Here is a 24,787-nt window from a genome sequence, read left to right as displayed (position 1 = left end):
GGGTATGAGGGAGGATATTGGAACTTGTGCTGTCTGCTGTATATATATATATATTTTTTTGCTGGGGAAGATTGGCCCTGGGCTAACATGTATTGCTAATCTTCCTCTTTTTGCTTGAGGAAGACTGCTGCTGAGCTGACATCTGTGCCAATCTTCCTATATTTTGTATGTGGGACAACACCACAGCATGGCTTCATCAGTGGTACATAGGTCTGCACCTGGGATCGAGCCTGGGACACCCGGGCCACCAAACTGGAACATACAAACTTAACCACTATGCCACTGAGCCAGCCCCATGCTGAATTTTTCTGTAAACTTAAAATTATTCTAAAAAGTAAAGTCTATTAATAAGAAAATTAAATCCTAGAACAGGGAGTTATTTGTGTACTGATGGCTTTCTCCTTGCTAGAACCTAAGTTTGGTTTGGGTGTTTCCCATCTCATGGACTCAGGCGACATGACCTTTTCTTCTCACCTGAGAACAGTGGGGAAGGAATTGAATGCAATCCTGTCACTGCTCAAAGTGTAGCTTAGTGATGGGCTGGATTGCAACCCTGACCCAGAAAGTTCCCTTGGGGCTTCTGGAAGGAAAGCCCTGTCTAGTGAAAAGGGGTATGACAGGGCATATTTTCTCTCACTGTCTTTGGACATTTGGGGCCAAGAATCGAATAGTCTTGTGACAATGGACAGAACACTCTCACTATGAGAGAAAATGAAAATCTACCATTCCTGGAGTAGTCATGAGGTTGTTGATAGAGCCCTTTCATCCTTGAGCCACAGGGGCTCTTGACACTCTGTTGTGGGAGCTAATGAACTCTGTATTGTTTTCTTAAATTAAGGTAAAATTCACGTCACGTAAAATTCACTGTGAAAAGGTGAATCACCCACAATTCAGTGGGGTTTAGGACATTCCCAGTGCTGTGCAATCATCACTGCTGTCTGGACCACAAGATTTCATCATCCTAAAGGAAACCGCATATAAATTAAGCAGTCGCTCCCCATTCCTCCCTATGCCCAACCTCTGGCAACCAGGAAGGGACATTCTATCTATTGATCTGCCTTTTCTGGACTCTTCGTATCTATAGAAACACAAAGATTTCTCCTTTTGTGTCTGCCTTCTTTCACTAGCATAGTGTTTTTAAAGATTATACACACATCAGCAGTTCACTTCTTTCCATGGCTGATTCATATCCCATTGCATGGATGTCCCCATTTTTGTTTCTCCCTTCATCAGTTGATGGACCTTGCACCTTGGACTATTATGCACAGGGCTGATGTGAATATTCCTAGACAAATTGTTGGTTGTATACCTGTGTTTGATTTTAGGGGGTAAATATCTAGGAGTGGAAGTGCCAGGTCATATGGTTATTCTATGTTTAACTATTTTAAACAAACTTCAAATTCAGGTTGAAATTTGCTCCACAAAATTGAGTTTCAGCACCAAAAGTAACAGCCATATTTTCTGTACTATTGGTAGAAAAACCCAAAAACAATTGCTTTGGTAGGTTTTCCAGGTTTTGCTTGTAAAGCAAGATGAGACAGTAGATATAGTCATGGAGAAAGACAGAAGAGAATAGACAAATCAGGTGCTGGTATCCATGACCTCTGACTGTCTTACCCTGAAACAGAGCTGTTCAGCATCCCCGCGACAAGCTTCTGAAGACATAGGCTCAGCACAGGAATGTGAATAGCAACAAGCAGACAAAAGTTTCTGCAGTAACCCCTCAGTGCTTCCTCAAGGGCCCCTTCTAATCATTAAGTTTTCCTCTGTATGAGCCATCCTTCTTTGTCCCTTTGTATGCCCTGCAGCTTCTTGCAGGAGACTGAGTATTTGGAATAGGATGATGTGACAATTGAGGATGTCAGGTTCTCCCCATCCCCAGCGTTTCTTGTTTCTGCTTATTACAATAGTCCTTGTTCATTTCTTTAGTGAATTTTCTGATCCACTCCTGCGAGTTCTGTATTCTTTGTCATGTGTGGCCCCTGAAGTCTTTGTCCCATTAGCCCAAGGGTTGGCTAGGGTTTCTGAGTCTACCGGGTCTTCAGATGTCCTCCTTGGGAAAGAGGGTGAGTGAATTCTCTATGTGAGAGGGAAAGCAATCATATCCTTTGGTGAAAAGAAAGAGAGTGTGGTGCCAGCATCCACTTCTGCTTTCACTCTCGCACACAGAACACTATGTCTCCTAGACCTCTTGGTTTTGGAAAGGATATGTGGCACCTTCCAACCAATGGCATCACTTTTAAGCCAAAGAATAAAAGAGGAGGTGTAAGACCCTAGGTGCTCTTTCTGTCCTTTGGGGGCAACTGAAGAAGGCATCAGTTTCAGATGGTGTACCAACAAGATCGTGGGGCCTCCATCAGCCTTGCCCCACGTGACTTAGGAAGCAGGGGTCCCTTCACCTCAACTATCAATGTATGATGTAAATCTGAGGAGAAATGCATCTTTAGTCATGAATTTCTCAATTGTTGCATTTATTACCAGAGCATTACCTAAGTTAACCTGGAGATGACATCGACCTACCCTCTCAGATCATCTAACAGATAATTCTTCCAGAACAGCATTTGCCGAATCTCATGCTGCTGTGTTCAGCATTAATGTCTCCCAATTGCTGCCTGTCACAGATGGGGCCCTGGAAAGAGACTGTGAGGGGGAGGATTCCATGTGGAAGGTTTAGGGAAGCGTTCTGGGGAGATATCCCTATGGGAAGTTAGCAAGGCGGAGATAGTTGAAGGAGAAGCTGAAGGCCAAGACAGTTGCCACTGAGTCTGTGCCAACTCTCAAGGATCTCTGGAGCTGGGACAGCCCTTTGGTGTTGTCCCAAATTGAGACCAGGCTTCTTATTCCCTTATCAGCCAGACATGGGCCTCTGGCTGTCCCTCAAGATGGCTGTGTCCTAAGGTTAGGCGGTTCCCTATGCTGTGGGCATGTCCTGTGAGGGAAAGAGCTGTGAGCTGTCCTCAGCCAATGTTCCCAGGAGCTGTGCGGTGGATGCATTGGCCTTGAGCATGACCCTGGGCTGAGTCTCAATGTTTCCATGGCACTTCTCCTTCACCCTCATCTTCCCTCCCAACCCAGTTAATAATCTCACAAACTGAGACGTCCTTGGGATGACATACGTAGAGCTTCTGCCTTTCCCTATGATTGGATGAGAGAACTGATTGGTGAAGACCGGAATCTCTCTCTCCAGAATCCAGACCCCTTACCCAGGGGCTTTGGTAGATCTCCAGAAGTGTTCCAACCTTAGCTGCAAATGCTGAAGTTGTTCCTAAAACAGTGGCCCCAGTTTTGCTCTAGTCTGGTGGTTGTAGTTAGAGAGAGGTCAATTCCCTAAGGAGAGTCAGAGTGGTCTCCAAGGTCTTGTGGTCACTGGGACAGGCAGTGTACACATCAAAACCTAAGGGCAGGTTGAGGAGTCAAGAAGGGTTCTCATTGGTCTCCTCAATGGTGAAGGAAAGGCCAGTACATCTTGGTACCTCTTTCAGAGCCACCAAAACCGAGGGGGCAGCAGTCGGGTGAATGGGCCAATCATGTCATTCAGGGAGAAATCCTAAGGCGAGCCAAGGGAAAGGCAGTGTTTGGGAGTCAGGTTTCCCATTCAGAGACCCTCCTGTCTTGGCAATTGGAGGTGGTATGAATATGGTTCCCAGGGTTCTGGAATACTCTGGCATGAATCCCTCACTGTGATGAGACAGATCACCAAGCGAGGCTTGCGGGACACTGTGAGTGGGGTGAGGTGGCATTTAGCTGGATGGTATGGCTGTCAATGGGACAGATTTTTTGTTAGCTCCTGTAAATGGAAGATGCATCAATGAATGGACCACGTGGCAAGAGATTCTTGAGGGACGTGAGTGAGGAGTACAATCCCATGTCTTACACCACTTTGGAAAGACTGAGTTCACTCCTAATGTGATCTTGTTTTCACTTACACTGGAAGACGTGATGCAAGCACCCATCCCCACCTTACACCTGCAACAGTTTAAACAGAACCCTGCTTTCCAGTTCCTCAAATATTCTGACGATTTCTCTCTGACACTATATGCACCTGAGGGATTTCAAGAGGTTCACATTGTTATTTTCTCTTCCCTTTAGTTAGCTCTTAGGAAGCCAGTTTTGGTAACTCATACTTTCCTTCAAAAATAAACCTGTCATCCAGATTTTCTCACTGCTTTACTCATGGACTTCAGCAAACAATTTCCAATTTGGAAACCCAAAGATGGGATAAATTGTCCCTCCTCTGCCACAGCTGTACCCACATGACTTACTGAATGTTGCTACCTGCCGGGTCGGCTCTCAGGAGCATCCCAGTCCTGGAGGAGACACTCGTGGGACACCCGTGCCTTCATCCTGGCCCTGGACTAGCCCTGGGACCTGCCACGACTCTTTCTCCCTGGAGGGACAGCACAGCCTTCCCCACCTTCCTCTGGCAAGTCTCTTTCCTGGGTGGCTGTGCTGCATCAGCAAGGGCCTGGGCTGCCGGGAACCGGGATTGATCCTCAGCTTCTGGCTGTCCTGAGACGGCCTCCATGGCAGAGTCCGGCCTGCCGAGTGTCTGAGTGACACTTGTAGCCATCAGGAAGGAGGGGATAACTCAGAAGTGACAAGCGATTCATCTGGTCCTTGCTTACATGGTGTTTCCTGGGGATGAAGCTCGAAATGCCGGGTGGTCACCCCGTAGCTGTTGGTTCTCAGGCGGGTTCTCCGGTTGAGCCAGACCAGTGTCTGTTGGACACCCACACGGGGAGCATTTCCGGATTATACTTGGTGAAGCTGTGTCCATGCACATCCACAGAACGTTAGTTTGGTGGCATTGCCCGCAGGACCCCCAACTCACACCTTTCTTAGTCCTCATCTTTCCAACTTCCCAACAGGAAAGGTTCACACCTCAATGACAGAACCACCGCACAAGACTGTGGAAAAGACCCTAGTCACCCCAGGGGCTACATGCTTCATGGGCTCGGGCCCAGCTACCACTTTAGGAAAAGCCAGTCAAATTACACCAGAGTGTGTAAACTGGTGATTGTCCAAGACCATGGACCTGAGAACCACACAGGCCCAGAGGTCACCCTGGGCAGCAAGGAACACTGTGGGGTCATTCCTGGTCAGTATGAGGGTCTGTTATCCTGGAAAACCAGAGCTCCCCTGGGATCCATCAGGTCCAGCCTGGAAGGAGTGGCCACGATGGACCTGACAGAAAGGCTGGGGGCATCTAGGGAATTTCTGCCCTCAGAGAGAATTGCATGAGGAAGTGCAGGGATGCTGAAAATCCTAGTTCACAGGGAGCACCAGGTTCGTGGAGGGAGACCCGGCTGTGGCACTAAAAGCTGCCTCCCCAATCTTTCCCCTTGGAGAAAAATAAGCAGAAAGTGGGAATCAGAGTCAAGGACCCGAATCCCAGGAGGACCAAGCCCAGGTCAAAGGTGAACAGGGAGACCCTAGAGGGGCCCAGAGAGGGAGAGTCCTGCCCGCCCTTAGTCCCTTTGCACAGGACCTTCCTCTAGCCTCGCCCTCTCCACGTGCACATTTTGAGGTTTTACAGAATTTTCCCCACTTACAGTGGATGCAATTCCAGGGACTGAATCAGAAAACAAGTTCCTCATTTGGGCAAGAGGAACTGGGAAAATGTTCCCTCGTCCTCCAAGTGCAGCAAGGCAGCCACGGTCCTGGGCAGGAATTGTGCTAGGCACAGGCCAGGGCCAGCTTTTTGGCTATTGAGGAAGATTAGCCCTGAGCTAACATCTGCAGCCAATCCTCCTATTTTTGCTGAGGAAGACTGACCCTGAGCTAACATCCGTGCCCATCTTCCTCTACTTTATATGCGGGATACCTGCCACAGCGTGGCTGGACAAGGGATGCTTAGGTCCGCACTGGGGATCTGTACCAGCGTACCTCAGGGGGCCAAAGGGGACCATGGGAACTGAACTGCTGCACCACTGGGTTGGCCCCAAGCAAGTGCTACTTTTAAAGACACCCCCGTTTCCGTGGCTGTTGTTCTGCCAGAGAAAGTCCCTCCAACGTCTCAGCCCCGGGAGATCGGAGGGGCCGCTTCTGCTCCAGGACCAGGTGAACCACACTGCAATGATCCTGTCCTCTGAGTGAGGGGGACACAGGACTGTCCTTCAGCAGCCAGGGACGGCACTGGCACTTCTTCCTTCACCACATGCCCTGAGCTGAGGACTCTGCGAGGTTTCTGAATTCAAGGAGGAATGTGAGATTCTGGATCACATTTTCATGAGCACAGAGAGTGAAAGAACCACATGTCCACTCCCAGGCTGAGAAAAAAACAGAAATTTAATAGAATACCCAAACTTAGCATTTATCATTGACAACAAAAACATGGCCCCTCCAAAGAAGGAAATAGGCGCTGGGGAAAATGTGTGAGGGAGATGGGGGGATCGTCCACTCCCTTGTTGCCTTCAGGGACCCCAGGAAATGGATCACAAAGTTTTCATTCACATCAGCCTCTGAGAGGTGGCCCCATGAACCTGAGTGTCCCCGCTGTGTCCCTGCTGTAGTTCAGCTGGTCTCAGGAGCATCATCTGCCACCACCACTGGGTTCTTTTTTGGGGGCCTGGTGTCTGGATAGAGAGAGGAATTTCCTAGGGGGCCTCCCCCAGAAACACAGCATACTCTCCCCCCTCCCCGCACCCACTGTACCCTGTGCCCCAGCCCCGGTGCTGAGTGCTTAGTCAGCCAACAGCACCCCATGTCTCTGACACAGGGGCTGATATTTAGTGTCACCCACTTCACAGAGAAACAAACCAGTCCCAGAAATGCGAAGGGAATCACCCGTGACAGGACTGCTCAGCGGTGGAGCTGGGGCCCCAGCACCACAGCTGTCCGACTCCCCTGGCCCAGACTTGGCCTGAATCTGTATTGAGCCCCTGGATTCAGCCACTGCCAGTCCAGACACTCACTCAGCCCTGGGCGGGAAGATGAGTGGCTCTTCCTGTCTGTGAAGAAGAGTCGAATCTTTCTGGTCCACTGGTATCGTGGCTCCAGCTGACAGGACAGGCTGTAGCTACAGGACAGAGTGGAGTTGTTGGCTCCCGGGAGCCACGCCTGAGCTGTGCCTCCCAGAGCCTCCCAGCAGCTGGAGTCCCAGGGCCCCAGGGGTCACCATGCAGCCAGATCTGAGGCTGACCATGGAGCCACGGCCATGGACACTGGAGCTGGTCTGCAGAGAGAGTCTGCCCTGCCCTCCCCCAACTCTGGCCCCGCCTCACCTCGCCTCCTCACTCAGGGGCTCCACGGCCTGGAACCAGGCCCCAAAATGCTCATCGGGCTGCACGGTGTACAGATTTGCAGCCTTCTGGACCATCTCGATGTCCTTGATGAATTTGAATTCCTGGGACAGAGGAAGGACAGGATGGAGACATGGCCTAGGTGGGGGACCCTGCAGGGCTCTTGGAGGGGGTGAGGAGGGGGACAAGGAGCCAATGTGGGGCCTTTGCCAACTTGGGAACTCTCCTTCCCTGCAATTCCAGTCAGGATGTGCCTGTTCTCACAGTTGGCCCGAAATAGATCCTCTACCAGGAAGGGGTCATTGATGCGAGCCCTTCCCCTACCCACCAATGCCGTAGCATCCCCAGCTCTGTATATTGAACTCTGCAAATAAATGTCCGACCCCAGGGATCAAGCTAGAGGGCTTGTTATGAAAGGGGAGCTCTCTGATTCCCACACACCCACACTCACCACAGTGAGGCCGCAGCTCCTTACCTCATTCCGACAGCTGAGCACATTGCCCTGGAAGGCAGACAGCCGAAGTCCATCAGAAACAGCCCCCTTAGCCCAGAACTAGCCCCCATCCCACCTCTTCCAGTGTTGCACTGCTGCCAGTGGGCAGGCCCTTCCAGAGACCAGTCTTGGACCTGGGCCAGGCTCTGGGCTCCAGACCTGGGGGCAGAGGAGCTGAGACCTTGTAATCTAACCCTCTCTGATGACACGTGGGGAGACTGAGGCCTCAGGCAGGAAGGGACAGCTCAGCCACTGATGTGCTTCCTGACTGGGAGGGGTCCGACTTCTCTTCCCTCATGGGCAGGGCCAGAGGGAGAGGCTGAGTCCAGCTCAGACACCACCTCCTGCGGCCACACAGCCAGGCAGCTCTGAGCCTCAGCAGCCCAGGGAGCCTGGATGGCGGCCTAGGCAGAGCCTCCCATCACTCGTTGCTGAGATGGGCCTGATGCCCTGGCTTCCACAGGAGGCTGGGAGGCTCTGCAGAGGACCTTTCCAAGTGTGAGAGCTCAGGGCTCAGGCAGGACTCTCTCCTCCCAAACCCTCAGGAGCCTGATCCCAGGGCCCCACCTCCAGGCTCACTCACCTCCACATAATAATCCGTCTCATCATGCAGCAGCTCCAGGTAACTGAAGATCATCTCGAGGGAGGGGATGACACCCTGCTCCATCAAGGTGGGGATGGTGATGAGTTCCAGCACTCAGGTGCCCCCATGAACCCTCCCCTGAAACCCCTTACCCCAGCCACCTGCCCACCCCAGGCTCCCATGTACAGTAGCCTAGGACCCTCAGGAGCCCCCACCACACACAATGCCCTCCTCCCCTCTCCTCCAGGAACACCAAACTCCCCCAGTCACGTCCCAGGGCTGGCTGTGGGCCAATCCCAGGGGGTGTGGCCCCTGCCCCTCCCCACCCCAAAACCATCCTGCTCCCAGCCCTTCCAGGCCTCCTCCTGCTCACTGCCACTGCAGGCACTTCAGGCTCGACAGCCACAGCAGATGCACTGGAGGAGGAAGGACCCTCTCGTGGGGCAGGCCTCTAGCTGGGAGGGGGAGCACCCTCTCCTCTGACTCCTGGGCACCTCTCCCCCAGGCACCCTCACCTGCTGCCGCTGCCTCTCCCGGGCTCTATGGCGGCCCCTCTGTGCAGTGGCCAACACGGTGGTCGCCTCCTGTCAGTGCCGAGGACAGGGTCAGAGAGGCCCTGCTCCCTTCCACATGTCCCTCAAGGCCCCTGACCTCAGACCCTGGCCATCTGGCTCCAGTCCCCTGCTGCCTGTGCTGTTCCCACCTCCAGGGTGCTCTGATTCTAGACCAGTCCTGGCTCTAGGACTCACTGTTGTGTGACCTTGGGCCTGCCCAGGCCTCCCTGAGACTCTTTCCTCATCAGGAAAGAGTGGGGAGAACTCCACCTGCCTCCAGGGCTCTCCTGAGGACTCCCTGTCATCTGACTGTCATCACTGCTCTCCCCTCAGCTCTCGAGGAGGAGCCAGCACAAATCTCCTCCCATTCCTGTCCTCCCTTGGATGGTATCACCCCACCGTGAGGCCTGCACCATGTCATCTCCCTCCATTTCCCAGAGGAGGAGACCGAGGCCCACAGAGGGGCAGAGACTTGCTCAAGGACCCACTGAGGAGAGGTCACTCTCCCTCCCAGCCAGAGTCCCTGTCCCCGCTGCCTTCACCCCTCGCCCTGCCCCACCACTGACCACGGTCCTGACCTCTGCACTCCCAGAGTGTGTCCCAACAATAGCCAAACTGAGACATGGAGGGAGAGGGCAGAGGGTGTTGGGGGAGCCATGTGGCATCTCCTTCCTGCCCCACGCACAGGGGTCTCTGAACCCCAGGACGGCCTTACCATAGCCTCACTTCCTAGGATGCCCTCAGGATGTTCCCGGCCCCCTCGCAGACCCCTCCTCCCAGATCTCCAGCCCCAGGTTACCTTCAGGAACAGTCTCTTGCTCACGTGCTGCTGTCCCCTGCACCACTTCTTAAAGGTGTAGGATCTCTCCCTGGGGGAGTGGGGAAAGAAAGGAAGAAAGATTATGGGATGGTTGAAGGTCAAATCCGTTTGTTTGAGATCCCAGAAGACCCAAACAGCCTGGGGCCTGGATGAGGGATTTCACTGGGTTGCTCTGAGCCCTGAGGTCCCCATTGGACTGGGGAGGGGCCTCTCCTGTTGTCACCTGGGGCCTCCATTCCCATATCTACCACACAGATCTGTTTTGAACACTCTTGGTTTCAGTTGGATGGAGATTTCTGTTGCTGCAAAGGAAACACTTGAGAATCTCCAACTGGGCTCAAGTCAGGATCTGATATTGAAGGAAATGAGTTCCTGGGCAGAACCGCTGGCCTAAGGGCCCTGAGAGGCTCAGAGACCCAGGAACCGGATCAGTCCATGTCCCAGGCATTCACTGTCTCCCAGGTGGTCTCAGCTGACTGCGGGGGCCATGGCGACCCAATGCTGGGTGCAGGGTCCACCTCCCCCTCGTGGTGCTTGGATGGAGGGCAGCCTACCCACCTGGACACTTGTCCCCAGGTGTGTTTGAGATGCTTAATGGCAGGGCTCTGCAGAGCAGAAAAGATCGTGTGGAAGGATGCGAAATTTCTGAGGCCTAGGCACCCCTAGGGAAGGGAAGAGATTGAGCTGTGAGTGGGGGCTGGAGCTCTCCAGCTCTGGATTCTGTCCCCTCATGGACTTCTCCTGTCCTGGATGAGACAGATGCCCAGGAAACCCAGGGAGGGCACACCTGGGACCTGAGGAGTAACACTGCCAGGCACAAGGATTTTTAGCTGAACACAAGGAAGGAGCACAGGAAGGAAGTGAGCTTGCCACCACCAGGACCTCAAGTCAAGGTCAGTGTGGCCCTGGCAGGAGTGTCTAGGGCCAGTGCAGGGACTCAGACCACAGACTTCAATATCGACAGCTGAGAAATAAGAGGCAATTCCCATGACTCCAGACAGGGCCTCCATGGGCCTCCCATGACTTACTTCAGCCACATGAATCCACAGCTCTACCATCCTGGCCCTGTCCTGCGCTGTCATGCCCAGGGCCCCGAGGCACGTAGCGATGACACTGTTGGCCAAGGTGTTCATGTGTGCCACAGTGTCACGGATGGTGGGTGCCAGGAATTTGCGGTCCCTGCGGTCTCGCTGGGACCAGATGGAGCCCAGGCAGTGGGCAGGCACCAATTTCTTGAACAGCTCCTGGGGAAGATTCAGAGTGTTGCCAGCACTGCCTCACCCCAGCTTGGCATCCATGATCCTCCACAGTCCCAGGTGGGTTGAGGACAGAGCAGGAGCTCAGGAAGCAGAGGATGTGATCTCTGAGGTGTGTGGGATTCCCTGGGTTTTGTCTGTGTCCACTGAAGGTGTCAGCACAAGATGACTGGGACACAGTGCTGTGCAGAAGGGAGGGCATTTGCTCCCAGCCCCATCTCACTTCCTCCAAGCTCCGGAAAACAGCCCTCACCAGCCCACCCCAAGGGACATCTTCCACCCATCGCAGTCCCCCTCGGGTCCCACTCCCCATTCCCATGCACATTCCCCCGAGGCAGGGAGAAGCACCGGCTTTATGTGATTATCTCTGCTGGAGTCAGTACACATCACATGCCTGATGTGTGCTGAGGATTTGAAGGCCCCCTGGGCACACGCGTGATCGGCCCAAGGACCTGGCAGCACTTCAGTGAGCTCCCTCCTGCACCAAAAGGCCAGACCCTGCCCAACTTCCTCTCTGTTCCACCTCATTCATCGGCACAGCCACCCCGTGCAGCAGGTGCCCTTAGTGTCTGGCTCTGCTGTGCACGTGAGGACAGCGAGTGCTTGGGGTTAAGAAAGTGCCCAAGTCGCAGTGTTGGTAACGGGGGAGCAGGAATGTGAACCCAGATCATCAGATTTTGGATCAGGGAATGGCAGGTGTGGGGCAGCTCACAGCACAGGAAGGCAGGGGCCCCTTGCCCTGCAAGCCCCACTGCTCACCGCCTCCATCCTTGTCAGCTGCTCTGCCACCAGCCGGGGAGGGAAGTCCAAGATGTTCAGCTTCTCCTCCCGCAGCTGGTTTTCGGTGGTCACAGCCCAGGGTCCAGTGGGCTCTAGTTCAGGAGCTGGCACTGGGGCTGAAGCTAATGGTGCCCCTTCCTCCAGCCCTGTAGGGTCCGATGCAGGTGACGCTGGCTCCAGCTCTGCCATGGGTGGTGGGGCTGGAGCTGGAGATGGCTCTAGCCCAGGGGCTGGTTCTGGCTCTGGCTCTGGCTCTGGATGTGGCAGGAGCTTTGGAGCTGGCTCTGCAGCAGGATAAGGAGAAAGTTTCACCCACACACCTGACAGTTTCTGTGCCTTTCCAAAGACAGGAAGGACTCCACTGCCTTTAAGGGAACTCTAGCCCATGAACCTCAACACAGGCAGTCTTCTCAGACTCCAGTACCCTCACCTTTCTGTTTGGCCTCAATGGCCTTCAGGTGCTCCAGGTGTCCTGGCAGAAGGTAGGCATGGCCCTCCACATGTGAGCCACCAAAGCTGACGTGCAGAGTGGCCAGCTGCAGGGTCCAGCATGGAAACTGTAGGCGCTCCCTGCAATCCTGCCCTTGGCCCAGCCAGGTTCCCAGCAGGAAATAGATAGCACTGCAGGGAGGCAGATGGGCCAGAGAGTCAGTGGCCCAGCCTTTCCTTAAACACTGCCCGCCCAAGGCACTCTTGTTAGCATCTGGGCCCCTGTGCCATCCCCTCCCCCTCCAGAGGAGGGGCCCATCCCAGCCCTGAGCCCTGGCTGGCTGTCCTGGCTGTGGCAGGCCTGCTCATCCAGCAGGCCGAACACAGAGTCTGTGAGAGTCTCTTGTTCCCACCGACACTCTCCTCCCCAAGGGTCTGGACACAGCCCACCCCAGCCCTCCATGCAAATGGACCACTGGAATGAAGACTCCAGCAGATCTGTGAGCAGCTTGTTCACGCACCTCCTACTATGGACCTGGTGGTGGCGCTCACAAGGGGTGGATGTGGAGAAAGGGAGGCAGAAGGAGCTGGGACTCTGCTGGGATTGGGTCTCTAGGAGGCAACTCAGCCCAGCCTCCCTTCCAGTTCTCAGGGGGCCTGGGACCCATGCATAGCTCTCTTTGAGTCCAGTCCTGCTGGAGTGGAAGCCACCAGAACTCAGCCCTCCCATGGGAATCACAAGATGGGTGAGATGCAGGGTTCTCCCAGGCCTGACCTAGCCGCAGCCTCCATCCTCTCCCCGCACCCTGTTTGCTAGAGACAGGAGGCCCTCCGTCTGCACCCAAAGACCACTCACTTTGGGAGGTGGTGCTGTCTTCCAGCATCCCGCACACAATGGGCCAAGCTGCCTCCATGTGTCCCAAAGGGGATGAGGGCATCGCCCGGGATGGAGGGTAGATGGGACCTAGGAATGATGTCAAGTGTGACTGACTCTCAGATTAGAGAGGAGGCCCAGGGAGGCTGTCTGCTTCATTTATTGAGTGACACTTAGTGTGTCCAGATGCCCTGCACACCGTACGTCCTTCATAGACATTGTTAAATGAACTCCAACCAGAACCACCCCAGGTGTCTGAGTGGGCCTGTGGCCCCTCTGTGGCCCTAGAGATCCCTAAGTGGCTACACCAAGGACAAGCACCAGGACCAGCTGGATGGCATCTCAAACTCCTTGACAGGGTGCTCTCCAGGTGCTTTTCCAAACTCAAAAAGCCACAAGCCAGTGAAGGGAGAGGAAGACTACTTTCCGTGGGGGACAGAGAAATAATCACCACCAGCAACCACAGCATGGCCCACCACCCTCTCTGCAGAGCCGGGCACCAGGGCAGCACCTGGAGGGCTGATCCCGTTCATCCCTGGGAGAAGCCTAGCAAGTTCATCCTCTGCCACTCCACATTTCAGAGGAGCCAACTCAGGCTCAGAGAGATGCGGTGACATTCCCAAGACAAGACACACAGCTGGCAGTGGGCAGAGTCACCACTGTGCTGAGGAGGAGGTGGGCAGTCACCTGGGAAACAGCTGGTCCAGCACCTGGTGGGCTGTGCTGGAGCCTGAGTAGCTGCAGAGGGATGTGGTGACACTGCAGAGGACTCTGCTGGGGAAGGCTGGCAGCACAGACTCTGAGAGCCTCTGCATCACGCCTGCCTGGAGGGCACGCATCCTGCAGGCCTCAGTGACAGACAGAGTGGACTCATCTTCACTCTGGGTGGGATGAGGAGGACACAGGGTCAGGACCACCACTTCAAACCACCAGGATTATCAAGGTCTGCAGCTGACCCAGGAACTCCTAGCCCCTCCCACACATCTGCAACAGGAGACACATGAGCTCCCACACTCAGCAAGGCTCTGGGCTCTCAAAGTACAATCTGACTTTGGTCCTGCGAAGGATTCCACACTGAGCTCCCTCGAGGCCATTTGCTCGCTGAGGGACAACAGAGCTCCGTCTGTGCAGAGCACCAGCCCAGTGAATCCTCAACAGACACCCCTCTCCACAGAGGAGAACAGAGGCTTAGGCATGCCAAGTGGCTTCTCTAGGTCCTGTGGGTCAGAGCTGAGAACCGCCCAAAGTGAGGGCCGAGGGCCAGCCCCTCTAACTGCCTGAGGCTTCAGTGGGCCCCGACCTGGAGGGAAACGTTATGCAGCCACCCCACCCCTCCCAGGTCTGGAAACAGTGTACAAGGCAGTGACACACTCTGAGAATCCCTTTGGCTTCCAAAACACGCTGATGGTTATTTCTCTTACATTAAAGGGAGTTTGGAGACCCTCGTTGTCGAGGTTCCATTTTCCAAAAAAGGCAAAATTCAAAGATACTCAGGGCCTATTGGGAAGTGACAACGACAACAACGTTTTCTCTAATCTTCCTAGGGAAATGCAAAGACTGCCCTCCTACCCTCCTATGCAGCTGGTGGGGAGGAGCGGAAGTCCAGATTCCTGTGAGACTGTGGGACACTCATGGGGGACAGCCCTGTTAGGGTCCCAGGAGAACGGCAGTTTGAGGTTGGATTCTGGGCCTGCCCTGGTCATCTCAGGGGCCTGGGTGCAAAGACCCCTCCGTGCCCACTCTCACCTCAGAGCATCCCTGGTTATTGATGATGGTGCGGTGCACCTGGTCCCTGTCCAGGGAGATGGAGTACCCAAAGCCATCCGTCAGCTCTTCGACCACCTCCTGTGTGCTGCTCTGCAAAGACAGTGCCCGAGAGCCGGGCCGGGAGGTTTCAGGGGCCTGCCTCGGCTTGGCCACGGGAGGAAACCCCAGTACAGATCAGGTACCCAGCAGCGTCTGCATAGACCTCCAGCCAAGGAGGGAATGAGATGACACCTGGATGGCTCGGGACTAACCTATGGGTAGAGGAGTTTGGTCCCCAGCACCCACTCTCCCATCATGTTAGCCACCACCTAGGCTGGGAACACGACGCACTGTCAGGCTTCCAACACCGAGCAAATGGCTCCTGCCCAGGTTGGGTCCCCGCTCTGCCCCGCCGTCCCTCACTCCATTCCCCCCCTAACACACAAGGAGGCTCAAAGGGGTGTGCGGGTGGCACCCAGTTGTGGCCTAACCCTGTTGGCCTGCCCTGTGTTACCTGAGGGCTCCTCCTGACAAATGGACAGAGGCGGTGCAGTTAGGGCCAAGCCAGTGTCTATAGTGACTGAAAAGTCTCTTTTTCTTGGCTTTCCTGAAGCCACAGCCTCCACAACTCGGGAGACAACAGGAAGACATGCTGTTCTCTTGAACGTCTCCACTCAAGTGAGCTCCGTAGGACACTATGTCTAGAATGTGGGCGCCTGGAGACCAGTGTGCTAAGTTCTGTTGGGGTCTGTCTCCAAGGAAGTGAGGTCACTACCTCTGGGTTCCCTTACCTTGGCCCCTTCTTCAATCACACCCACTGAAAACCCCTCTGGGATCTTGGCTGCTCACCCTCCTTGCCCATGTCACCTCCAGAACTGTACACAAATAGCCAGCACAGATCCCAACACAGGACCTTGTGATGAAAGCAGGGTTCAAGCTTGAGGACATGCAGCTGAGTTCCGACCTCTTTTTTCCTACAAGCTCTGTGTCCTGGAAATGCCATCATGCCTCCCAGGGGCTCCTCAATCACCCAACCTGCACGATGGGGACAATGCCAGAAATATCTCCCTCGGGACATCCTCAGGTGTAGAACAGACAATAGCGACAACACCTGTGGTCTGGTTACCGTGTATCTGATGCACACACTTAGAGATGAATGAATGACAAGAAGGGGTGGGATGTAGTGTGGAGTAGCCCTCAAAACAGGCCTGGGTTCCAGCTCTGCACCTTTAAGAGGTGGAAATTAGGGGAAATTCAGATATTTCCATTCACTGGCATGAAACCTTGCATGGTCTCCTGTTTGACTTAGAATCAGACCCAAGTGCCTCGTGTCGGCCTATGTGGTGGGCAGCCTCCACCACAGCTCCCGGTGCTCACTGTCTTCTGCTGTGTGCATTCTTGTGGAACCACACAGTGGTTAGGAAGTGGCTTCTGAACAGCAGAATGCAGCCAAAGTGATGGGATGGCACACAACCAAGGGTTAAGAACAAAAAGCCTGGCCCTTCCTTCTTACTCATTTTCTTCAGCCCCCTCCCTCTTTCCCTCCTCATGTTTCCATCTCTCTCTTTGCCTGTATCATATATCTCTGGAACTAGGGGAGCAAGTGTGCATGTTTTCAGTTGCCCTATGTAGAGGCTCTATAGGAGAGAATGGAGGGAATGATCGGCCAAGGACAGGCAGGAGAACCTGAGTTTCAATTTGGATTCTGGGCCGGCCCTGGTCATCTCAGGGTTCTGGGTGGGAAGACCCCTCTGTGCCCACTCTCACCTCAGAGCAGCCCTGGTCACTATTGTTGGCGGGGTGGAGCTGCGCCCGGTCCAGGGAGATGGAGTACCCGAAGCCATCTGCCAGCTCTTCAACCGCCTCCTGCATGCATCTCTGCAAAGACAGTGCCCGAGAGCTGGGCAGGGAGGTCTCAGGGGCCTGCCTCGACTTGGCCACAGGAGGAAACCCTGGCACAGATCATGTACACAGCAGCATCTACGTAGACCTCCAGCCAGGGGGGGAATGAGATGACACCCGGAGGGCTCAGGACTAACTTATGGGCAGAGGAGCTTGGTCCCCAGCACTCACTCTCCCATCCTGCTAGCCACCACCTAGGCTGGGAACATGACACACTGCCAGGGTTCTAAGGCCAAATAAATGTCTCATGCTCACGGTGGGTCCCCGCTCTGCAGCGCTGTCACTCACTCCACTCCCCCCCGACACACAAGGAGGCTCAAAGTGGTGTGTGGGTGGCATCCAATTGTGGCCTAACCCAGTTGGCTTTCCCTGTATTACCTGAGTGCTCCTCCTGCCAGTTGGACAGAGGCGGTGCAGGTGAGGGCCAAGCCAGTGTCTATAGTGACTGAAAAGTCTCTTTTTCTTGGCTTTCCTGAAGCCGGAGCCTCCACAACTCAGGAGACAACAGGAGAACATCCTCTTGTCTTCAGTGTCACCACTCAAGTGGGCTCAATAGGATGCTATGTCTAGAATGTGGGCACCTGGAGACCAGTGTGCTAAGTTCTGTTGGGGTCTGTCTCCAAGGAAGTGAGGTCACTTCCTCAAGTTTCCCTTACCTGGGCCCCTTCCTTCAATCAACCCACCGAAAACCTCTCTGGGATCTTGGCTGCAATGTAGGACTGCAACCTCTTGCCACTTGAGAAGTAGTGGTTCAACTCTATGATGATGTTGGTCTTACTTTCTAAGTGTGTGTGTGTGTGTGTGTGTGTATGAGTGTTTTCTGCATCTTGCCACGTGGGTCAGATTGACTTCTTTCCTTGGAAAAATTGTCCCTAACCACTTTCTCTGGGCTTTATTTTCATGTCTTGAACAGTGCTGTCCAACAGTAGAATTTCACACTCTATCTTATGAAATTTAAAGTTTTTTAAATACTCACATTTAAAAAAGTAAAAATAAACAAGTGAAACTAATTTTAATAGTATATTTAAACCCATTATAACCAAGATATTACCATTTGTCCAGGCAATCTATATAAAAATTAATAGTGAGATAGTTCACATTTTTTTTTATTGGGATCAACAAATCCACTTACATAGTCTCCGTTTGTAAGTTGAAACTTTTTACATATGCGGTTTCTGTGTCCCCCACTCAGAACCTGGGCTGACTTGTTAGAGAGGAAATAAAGCAGAACAGGCATAAGTAACGATCACTGTCAATCCAGCTCAGCACGAACACTCACCACTGACAAAAAGGCTGTCCCTGACCAGGAAGTAGAGGCCCCTCGGGGTCACATGGTGGATCAGCTGGTTCAGCACCCAGGAATGCTGCTCTCTGTCACATGGGGTCTCTGTCACACTCTCCATCATGAGCCATGGGGTCAGGGTGGTAGGTGCAGACAGCTTCCATGCTGGAGGCTGCCCCTTCCTCCACAGGCCCGGGGAGAGAGGAATGTGGGGACTCTAGAGAGATGTCCTGAATCCTCTGATAATGGGGGCCAGAGGGAGGGAGGAGCAAATTGGCAGTCAGTGGGAAGAGTGAAAACTGGGGTGGTCACCGAAAGTGTTCATGACTCTCAAATGCTCAGAAAAGGGACTTCCCTGAGGGAGATCAGTCTACAGCCCAAGACAAGGGGCCCAGGCTGCTCTTCTTGAACAAGGATCCAAGCAGGGGAGGAGGCAGGAGGAGGACGAGCAGGAGAGACAGCAGGTGGGGTGCGGCTGGCTGGGACTCATCCTGCCAGGAGCTGCGGGCACCAGGGTCTCATCAGGTGCTGCAGGACTCTCTCAGTGGAGTTCAATGTGGCTGAGCCCTTGCTCATGTCTGTCAAATACTGGATGTTGGAGATGGTGGAGTTGAGTGTGAGGGCCTTCAGGTCGTGCCCCTTGGCTGCAAGAAGAGAGGGAGAGAGATGGCCATCACTGAGAGCTGGGCTGAGACCAGATCAGAGTCCTGAACTCAGTATCATCTGTTGCCTTTGCTCCCAGTGGAACCACCACCCAATGCTGTGCTCGTCCAAGTCGAAGCCAGCATATCTCTCAGCTCCTCCTCCCTCCCCTGCCGGTAACACCAATTGCACCTACAGATTGCTCCTCAATGCGTTCCTTCTGTTCATTCACGTCCCAGGTAGGTCTGATCGTTTCTCACCGGAACCAACACCCTAACATGCTCACTGGATGCATTGTCTAAAGGATGTTCTCTGCCTTGAACATTAGAAGCATTTTTCTGAAATGAAGATCTCACTAGAACACTCCTGCTCTAGCATCACCCATGGCTCCCTAAGGCCTTCAGGGTTAAGTTCAAACTTCTTGACCTGGCACTCAAAGCCCTTGCACATCTGGCTCCTGCTGACTCTTCAGCCTCATTGATGCATTCACTCTGAGTTAGGCTTTGTGCTTCAGGCAAACCAAATTCCTGTCAATTCTCCCGTACACTATGTTGTTTTTGCCTACAGGGCCCTTGCTCATGCAATTTCCTCTGCCAGGAACACGCTCCACACCTTATTTCCCTATATAACTCCTACTCCTTCTTAAAGACCCCAATTGGGCAAAACTTCCTCCAGAGAGCCCTTCCCACCCAAAGGATGCCAGGTGCTTCTCCTCAAAACATCCCACCTTGTATTAGAATTTTCTGTGACTTTCACAAGACCAGGGGCTCTCTGAGGGCTGCATCAGATTGAAATATTGGTATAATCCTTGTGATCAACATGCTTGCCCTCAAAGCAGAATTGCACACCTCGGCTTCCCAGCTGCCCAGTAAGAATTGGTCAGTTGAGGTGTGGGGCTGGAGAGCTCCTCTGGGGAAGGAAGAGGGGCCCCCTAGGCCTGTGGTGTCGTCTGGTTGCTCAAGCAATGAGGAAGTAGGCAGGAACATGCTGCCTGGATCAGGAGCTGTGGAAAGGGCTGTCGTCTGGGAGAGACAGAGACCCCACACAGTGGGTGAAGCCCCACAGGCTCATCTGCACTCCAGCAGTGGCTGTCCCAGGACAACCATTCACAGGTGAGCCATAAATGTGAGTGACAGAAGGAGGGATTGTGTGAGTAGAGGGATGTTCGAGCCTGTGAGTGAGATGAACCCAAGAGAGACAGTGTGCTTGAAGAAGAGAGAGACGTGACAAAGAGATAGGTAGAGGCACAGATAGAGGGGATACCTGGATGGACAGAGGAAGAGCGGACAAATGGAGGGTCACAGGGAAAGCAGAAAGAACAAAGACAAGGAAGAGAAGTTGAGAGATGGGAGGAAAGAGGATGGAAGGAGAGAAGAAGGACAAACAGGCGAACAGGCAGGAGGACAGTTGGACAGATTGATACCTGGACAGATGCCTGGGTGGATAGATGGAAGGAAGGAAGGAAAGAATGGAGGCAGGGAGGGAGGGAGGAATGAAGGGTAGAAGGAAGAGAGGAAGGAAGGAGTCTGAGAGGAGGGAGAACTGGGAAAGTCACCTGCCCACGTTCAGAGGGTGCTTTAAAGGGAGGTTAAGGCTGAGAATACAGGACCCCTAACTCCCAGGCTTGTGTCCACCTGTCCCAATGCTGCCTGTTATTACTCGTAGAGATGAGCATATGGATGTAAAAGAAACCTTGAGCCCTACCCTCACAACACACAAAACTCAATTCCTGGACACTGTGACCTAAAGGGGAAAGGTAAAATAATGAAACTTCTAGAAGACAACATAAGAAAACATCCTCGGGACCACAGGGTAGAAAAAACTTCTCAAAGAAGACACACACACACACGCACACACACTCTCCATAAAAGAAATATTGGTAAACTGGGATTCATTAAAATTTAGGCTTTCGGTTCATCATAAGACACATTACAAGAGGGAATTTGCAAGTCACAGGATGCGAAGAGATTGTCCCACTTCCAATATTCAACAAAGGATTCACAGGCAGAATACAGAAAATCTTCAGCATATTTATTAAATAAAATGCAGTGAAAGAGATACATATTAATGCTGGTTATTTTAATGAGCCACATTTATTTTACAAGGACAGTGAACAAAGCCATCTGAAAAGCAGGGGGTGAAAAACAAACAGTAGATAAACAGAATCCCAGGAGGGTTTGGAAAAAGCAATAGAAGCCCCTTACATAACAGTTCATTGGCCTTAGAAAAGGAAAGTACTACTGGATTCTGTTAGGAAGTCAGAAAGATTGAAATATCTAGTGGCTTCAGTGGAAAAATAAGACAGGAAAAAATAACTATGATAGTTATTTGATTTTCCTCCAAATGACTTTATCCCTTAGAGAGCAAGGCACTTTCCTTTTCAATCATCAACACATCAAAGTTTAATTTCCCTCCATTTAGCCTTTTTCGTGGCCATAGGTTAGAAGCAGCAAAGGGGCAACCAGCCTGCAGACATACCCTGTCCCGTTCCACACTGGCTCACACACGTGCAAAGTGGGCGCTTCTCACAGGGGAAAAGCCTGCAGGGCTGAGGGGCAGCCACCCCTTGGACCCTGTTTGTTTGTACCATTGGAAATTTCTGCTGAGTCTCTACTCAAAAAGGAAGTGGAGGAGGGTAGAATAAGAAGGCCATATATTTGAAGGAAATAGGAGAAAATATTTCATTGTGAGAGTAATAAATATTGCTTTTCAGAAGTCATGTGTACGTTGAAAGTCTATGTCTTAAGGTACCATAATGAAACAATGTACACGTCATCTTCTCCCTCTTTTATCTGAGCATAAGGTTAAAATCCAGGAAATTCCTAAGCTTAAAAAAACACACAAAAATCACAAGGAAAGTTTTGGAGGTCGTGGATGTGTTCAGCACTTGGTTGTGGGGATGATATGATGGGTGTATGCATATGTCCAAACTAATCAATACACATATAGAAAACGTGTGCATTTTTTGTCTATTACTCATACCTCAACAGAGCTAAAAATTCAAATAAATTCCTAAGTTTACTTTTTTGAGGATGTATAAAAATCAAAATTTCTAATAAAATTCAGATTGTTAATTTCTGAACATAAATAGCATTCCTGCTTTGATGGGTGACCCCACAACTCTCAAAAAAATCAAGAGCAGTTGCTACTGTCAATCTCAGTGGAAGTTATTTTCAACACCTCACCCCCTTCTTTACACCTCATTATTTAAAAACCAAGGAAATAGTCTTCAGCTTTTAAAATGAAGGAGTAAATGAGTCAGCTTGACATTATACTTTATTCAAGATTTAATGTTAAGTAAAGGAAATAACTGAGCATGAGCAGAATCCCTTCCATAACTCATCTTTTCTCCTATGCTGATAATAAAAATGACACTCTACTTAAACATAGTTTGCATGATATATTCTCAAGTAAATATACTTAACTGCTGGACATTTTATTTCGTTTTCTTTCTTTTTTTAATCAATAATTTACACAAAAAATCAATTTAGGAGATAAAACATATTGCTATTTAGAATTATTTCCTGATTGTAAGTTACTAGAAGTATAAATATGAAGTCAATGCTAAGGACTTTTTAAGTCCTTTAATTCATTTTGCCAAATTTCTTTTTTAGAAAATAATGTTAATATAGGACTTCAAGTTTGAGAAACCTGTTTCATGACACCCTAATCTGTTGAAGGATAATTTTGAGATTCTTATTCAGTTTCTTCCTATTCATCTATAAAACTTATTTGGCGTCTTTCATCTTTTTAACATTTTCATCTTTTTAACTTTCGAAGGTTTAACTTTCCAAGAGACGATTTTTTAATGACGAGCTAACTGATGAATTAGTGCACCGACTGTTTTTTTTGAGACTGAACATACAAATGGACAAAGGCCAGATCATATATGACAGTATAACTCTGACCCCCAACGTGGGAAGCAAACATCCCAAGAAGCCAAGTCACAGCCCCTGCAGCATTCAGCACAGAACAGTCAGCACTTGGTCAGTAACTGCCAGTTTCCAAAACTCTCGTTCTGCTTTCAACACAGGACCGCCAGAGAAAGCCACGTATGCTCCCTAAACCATCACATAGGATGCCTGCCTTCTACTTAGTGAGCTCCAGCTTCCCCGTGTCAACAACTTCCAATCAGGCCACCCCTCCCCCACTCCCCTGACCTCTGCCACCCTCTCCCCTCCCTTTCCCTTCTCTCCTCTTCTTGTGCATGCAACAATCCTCTCCTGTCGCATTACAGTCTCTGCAATATTTTTAACGTGTGATAGAGCAGCTCCTCCCTCAGAGTTCTTCCTGGTCCATATTTTCCTAGCTTAGCTTATGCGTTTATTTTTTCCATGTAGGATCATTTATCTAACTCAACAGAAAAACTCGTTAAAATTTTTATTGGCATTATATTCAATTTATAAAGTAATGGGACTGACCATTTAATGAAACTTCCTAACTTAGAACATAGACTGACTTTCCATTTGCCAACTATTTTTAATTGAAATTTATAGTGAGATCGTTGTAGATTCCACACTGTTGTAAGGAATAACTCCAAAAGTTCCAGTGTACACTTTACCCGGTTCCTTACAATGATAACATTCTGCAAAACTATAGGACGATACCACAGCCAGCTTTTGGCATTGATACAGTCCACTATCTTATTCAGATTTCTCCAGTTTTACTTGCACTAATTTGTTCCTGTGTACTTAGTTCTGTACAGTTTTATCAGATGTGCAAGTTTGTGTATCCATCACAGCTAAAATAATGACTAGTTTTATCACCACAAGGTATTCTTGTATTGCCTATTAAAAAATAAATGGATGTTATTTTTTAGAGCAGTTTTACGTTTACAGCAAAATTTAATGAAATATACAGTGTTCTCATATAGTCCCTGCCCCCACATATGCATAACCTTTGTGTTGTCAATATCCCTCATCAGAGTAGCATACTTTTCACAATTGATAAACATACATAGGCACACCATTATCACTCAAAGTCCATAATTTTCATTAAGGTTCCCTCTTGGTGTCAGAGATCACTAGGGTATAACTCTGTGGTCCATTTCTGGATTCTCTACTCTGTTCCATTGATTTATGTAGCTGTCCTACAATGAAAATGACGATGTTGTGATTACAGTATCTACAAGGCAATACTAAATATTGTTAAAATGTTTACTGCTGCATTATTCTTGCTGTCACGATTGTTTTAGCTACTCTCAGCTATGTGCCTTTCTATATAAATTTTAGAAAAAGGTGTCTCTGTCTACAAACTGTGGTGGAATTTTTCTTAGAATGATATTAGACCTATGGATCAGTTTGGGGATAATTGAGACCTGTACTCATTATTCTATCCAGTAACATGGTGAGGACTGCAGAATTCTCAGCACATAACAACTCCTTCCAAACCCCCACACCAGGAGGAGACTCAACCGAACTCTGGCATGGCTTCTAGCAGCATAAGGCTATGTAACCGGAATGACTCCAGCCCAGCATTAAAATGCCTTCCTGAGAGCTCAAAGCTGACAGAAAAATTTGCTATTTATTTTAGTCAACACCCAATTATAGGCCTCTGATCCCCCTTCTTAGAGTATTTACTAAAGAGGGCTTACAACTGTCGATATGTATCTCTCACAATTCTCTCAAGGACCTAAGAGCCACTCCTTTGAAATAGGATCATTAAGACAGATAGAGACTCTTTCTCTCAACTTGAGTGAGGATAGAATCCTAACTTTGATAACTGCAAAGTAACGAACACGGTGGATCTAATCACAGTTACACTGAGCAACCTTTGTCCTTTTTCACTTCTTTGACTCCACTGAGCCCCTGAACCCTCCTCCTTCATTCCCTCTTTAAAATTCTAAATTCACCTCCGTACAAATCTGAGCGCAGCTCAGCTTCTGTGAGCCGTTACTGAATAAAATCTGCTTTCACCACTTTAACTAATTTCTGCTGCATTTGCCTTTGACAATAGTAAGTCTCTCAATTTATTTGCATCTTCTTTAATTACCGTAATTGGTATTTTATAATTTTCAGCATCAGATCCTGTACACATGTTCTTGAATATATGCCTGAATATTTCATGTTCTTTGGAGTGGTTTTAAATAATACAGCATTTTCAAGTTTATCATCTGCAGCTTCATCATTGGCTGTAGAAATAAAATTGTCTTTTGTGTGTTGATCTTGTACTTGGTGAACTTTTTG

The 24,787-nt window shown here is 50.7% G+C and overlaps 1 protein-coding gene across 3 annotated transcripts; it reads right to left on the bottom strand.

Annotated features, from left to right (window-relative positions):
• Positions 1 to 6,270: 6,270 nt before the first annotated feature.
• LOC138917795 (ral guanine nucleotide dissociation stimulator-like) lies at positions 6,271 to 17,257 on the bottom strand. 3 transcript variants are annotated; one of them, XM_070235960.1, is made up of 16 exons: positions 17,057 to 17,257; positions 16,544 to 16,654; positions 14,777 to 14,887; positions 13,718 to 13,911; positions 13,013 to 13,120; positions 12,158 to 12,348; positions 11,707 to 12,011; positions 10,720 to 10,935; positions 10,250 to 10,353; positions 9,671 to 9,740; positions 8,833 to 8,901; positions 8,318 to 8,392; positions 7,717 to 7,743; positions 7,224 to 7,345; positions 6,915 to 7,018; positions 6,271 to 6,575 (listed from the first exon to the last, which is right to left on the bottom strand). In XM_070235960.1, exons 1-16 carry the CDS (start codon positions 17,192 to 17,194, stop codon positions 6,514 to 6,516), a joined length of 2,007 nt encoding a protein of 668 aa, XP_070092061.1. In that variant the 5' UTR covers positions 17,195 to 17,257; the 3' UTR covers positions 6,271 to 6,513. The 3 variants fall into 3 exon arrangements, with proteins under 3 accessions (XP_070092061.1, XP_070092062.1, XP_070092063.1); XM_070235961.1 differs by lacking the exon at positions 8,833 to 8,901 and having other exon boundaries at positions 17,057 to 17,231; XM_070235962.1 differs by lacking the exons at positions 16,544 to 16,654; positions 17,057 to 17,257 and adding an exon at positions 15,291 to 15,456.
• Between the last annotated feature and the right edge of the window lie 7,530 nt (positions 17,258 to 24,787).

The sequence above is a fragment of the Equus caballus genome, chromosome 15 (genome assembly GCF_041296265.1).
Source record: "Equus caballus isolate H_3958 breed thoroughbred chromosome 15, TB-T2T, whole genome shotgun sequence".
NCBI lineage: Eukaryota > Metazoa > Chordata > Mammalia > Perissodactyla > Equidae > Equus > Equus caballus.
The sequence above is the reverse complement of the archived record's forward strand: the minus strand, read 5'-3'. Positions and strand labels throughout refer to the sequence as shown.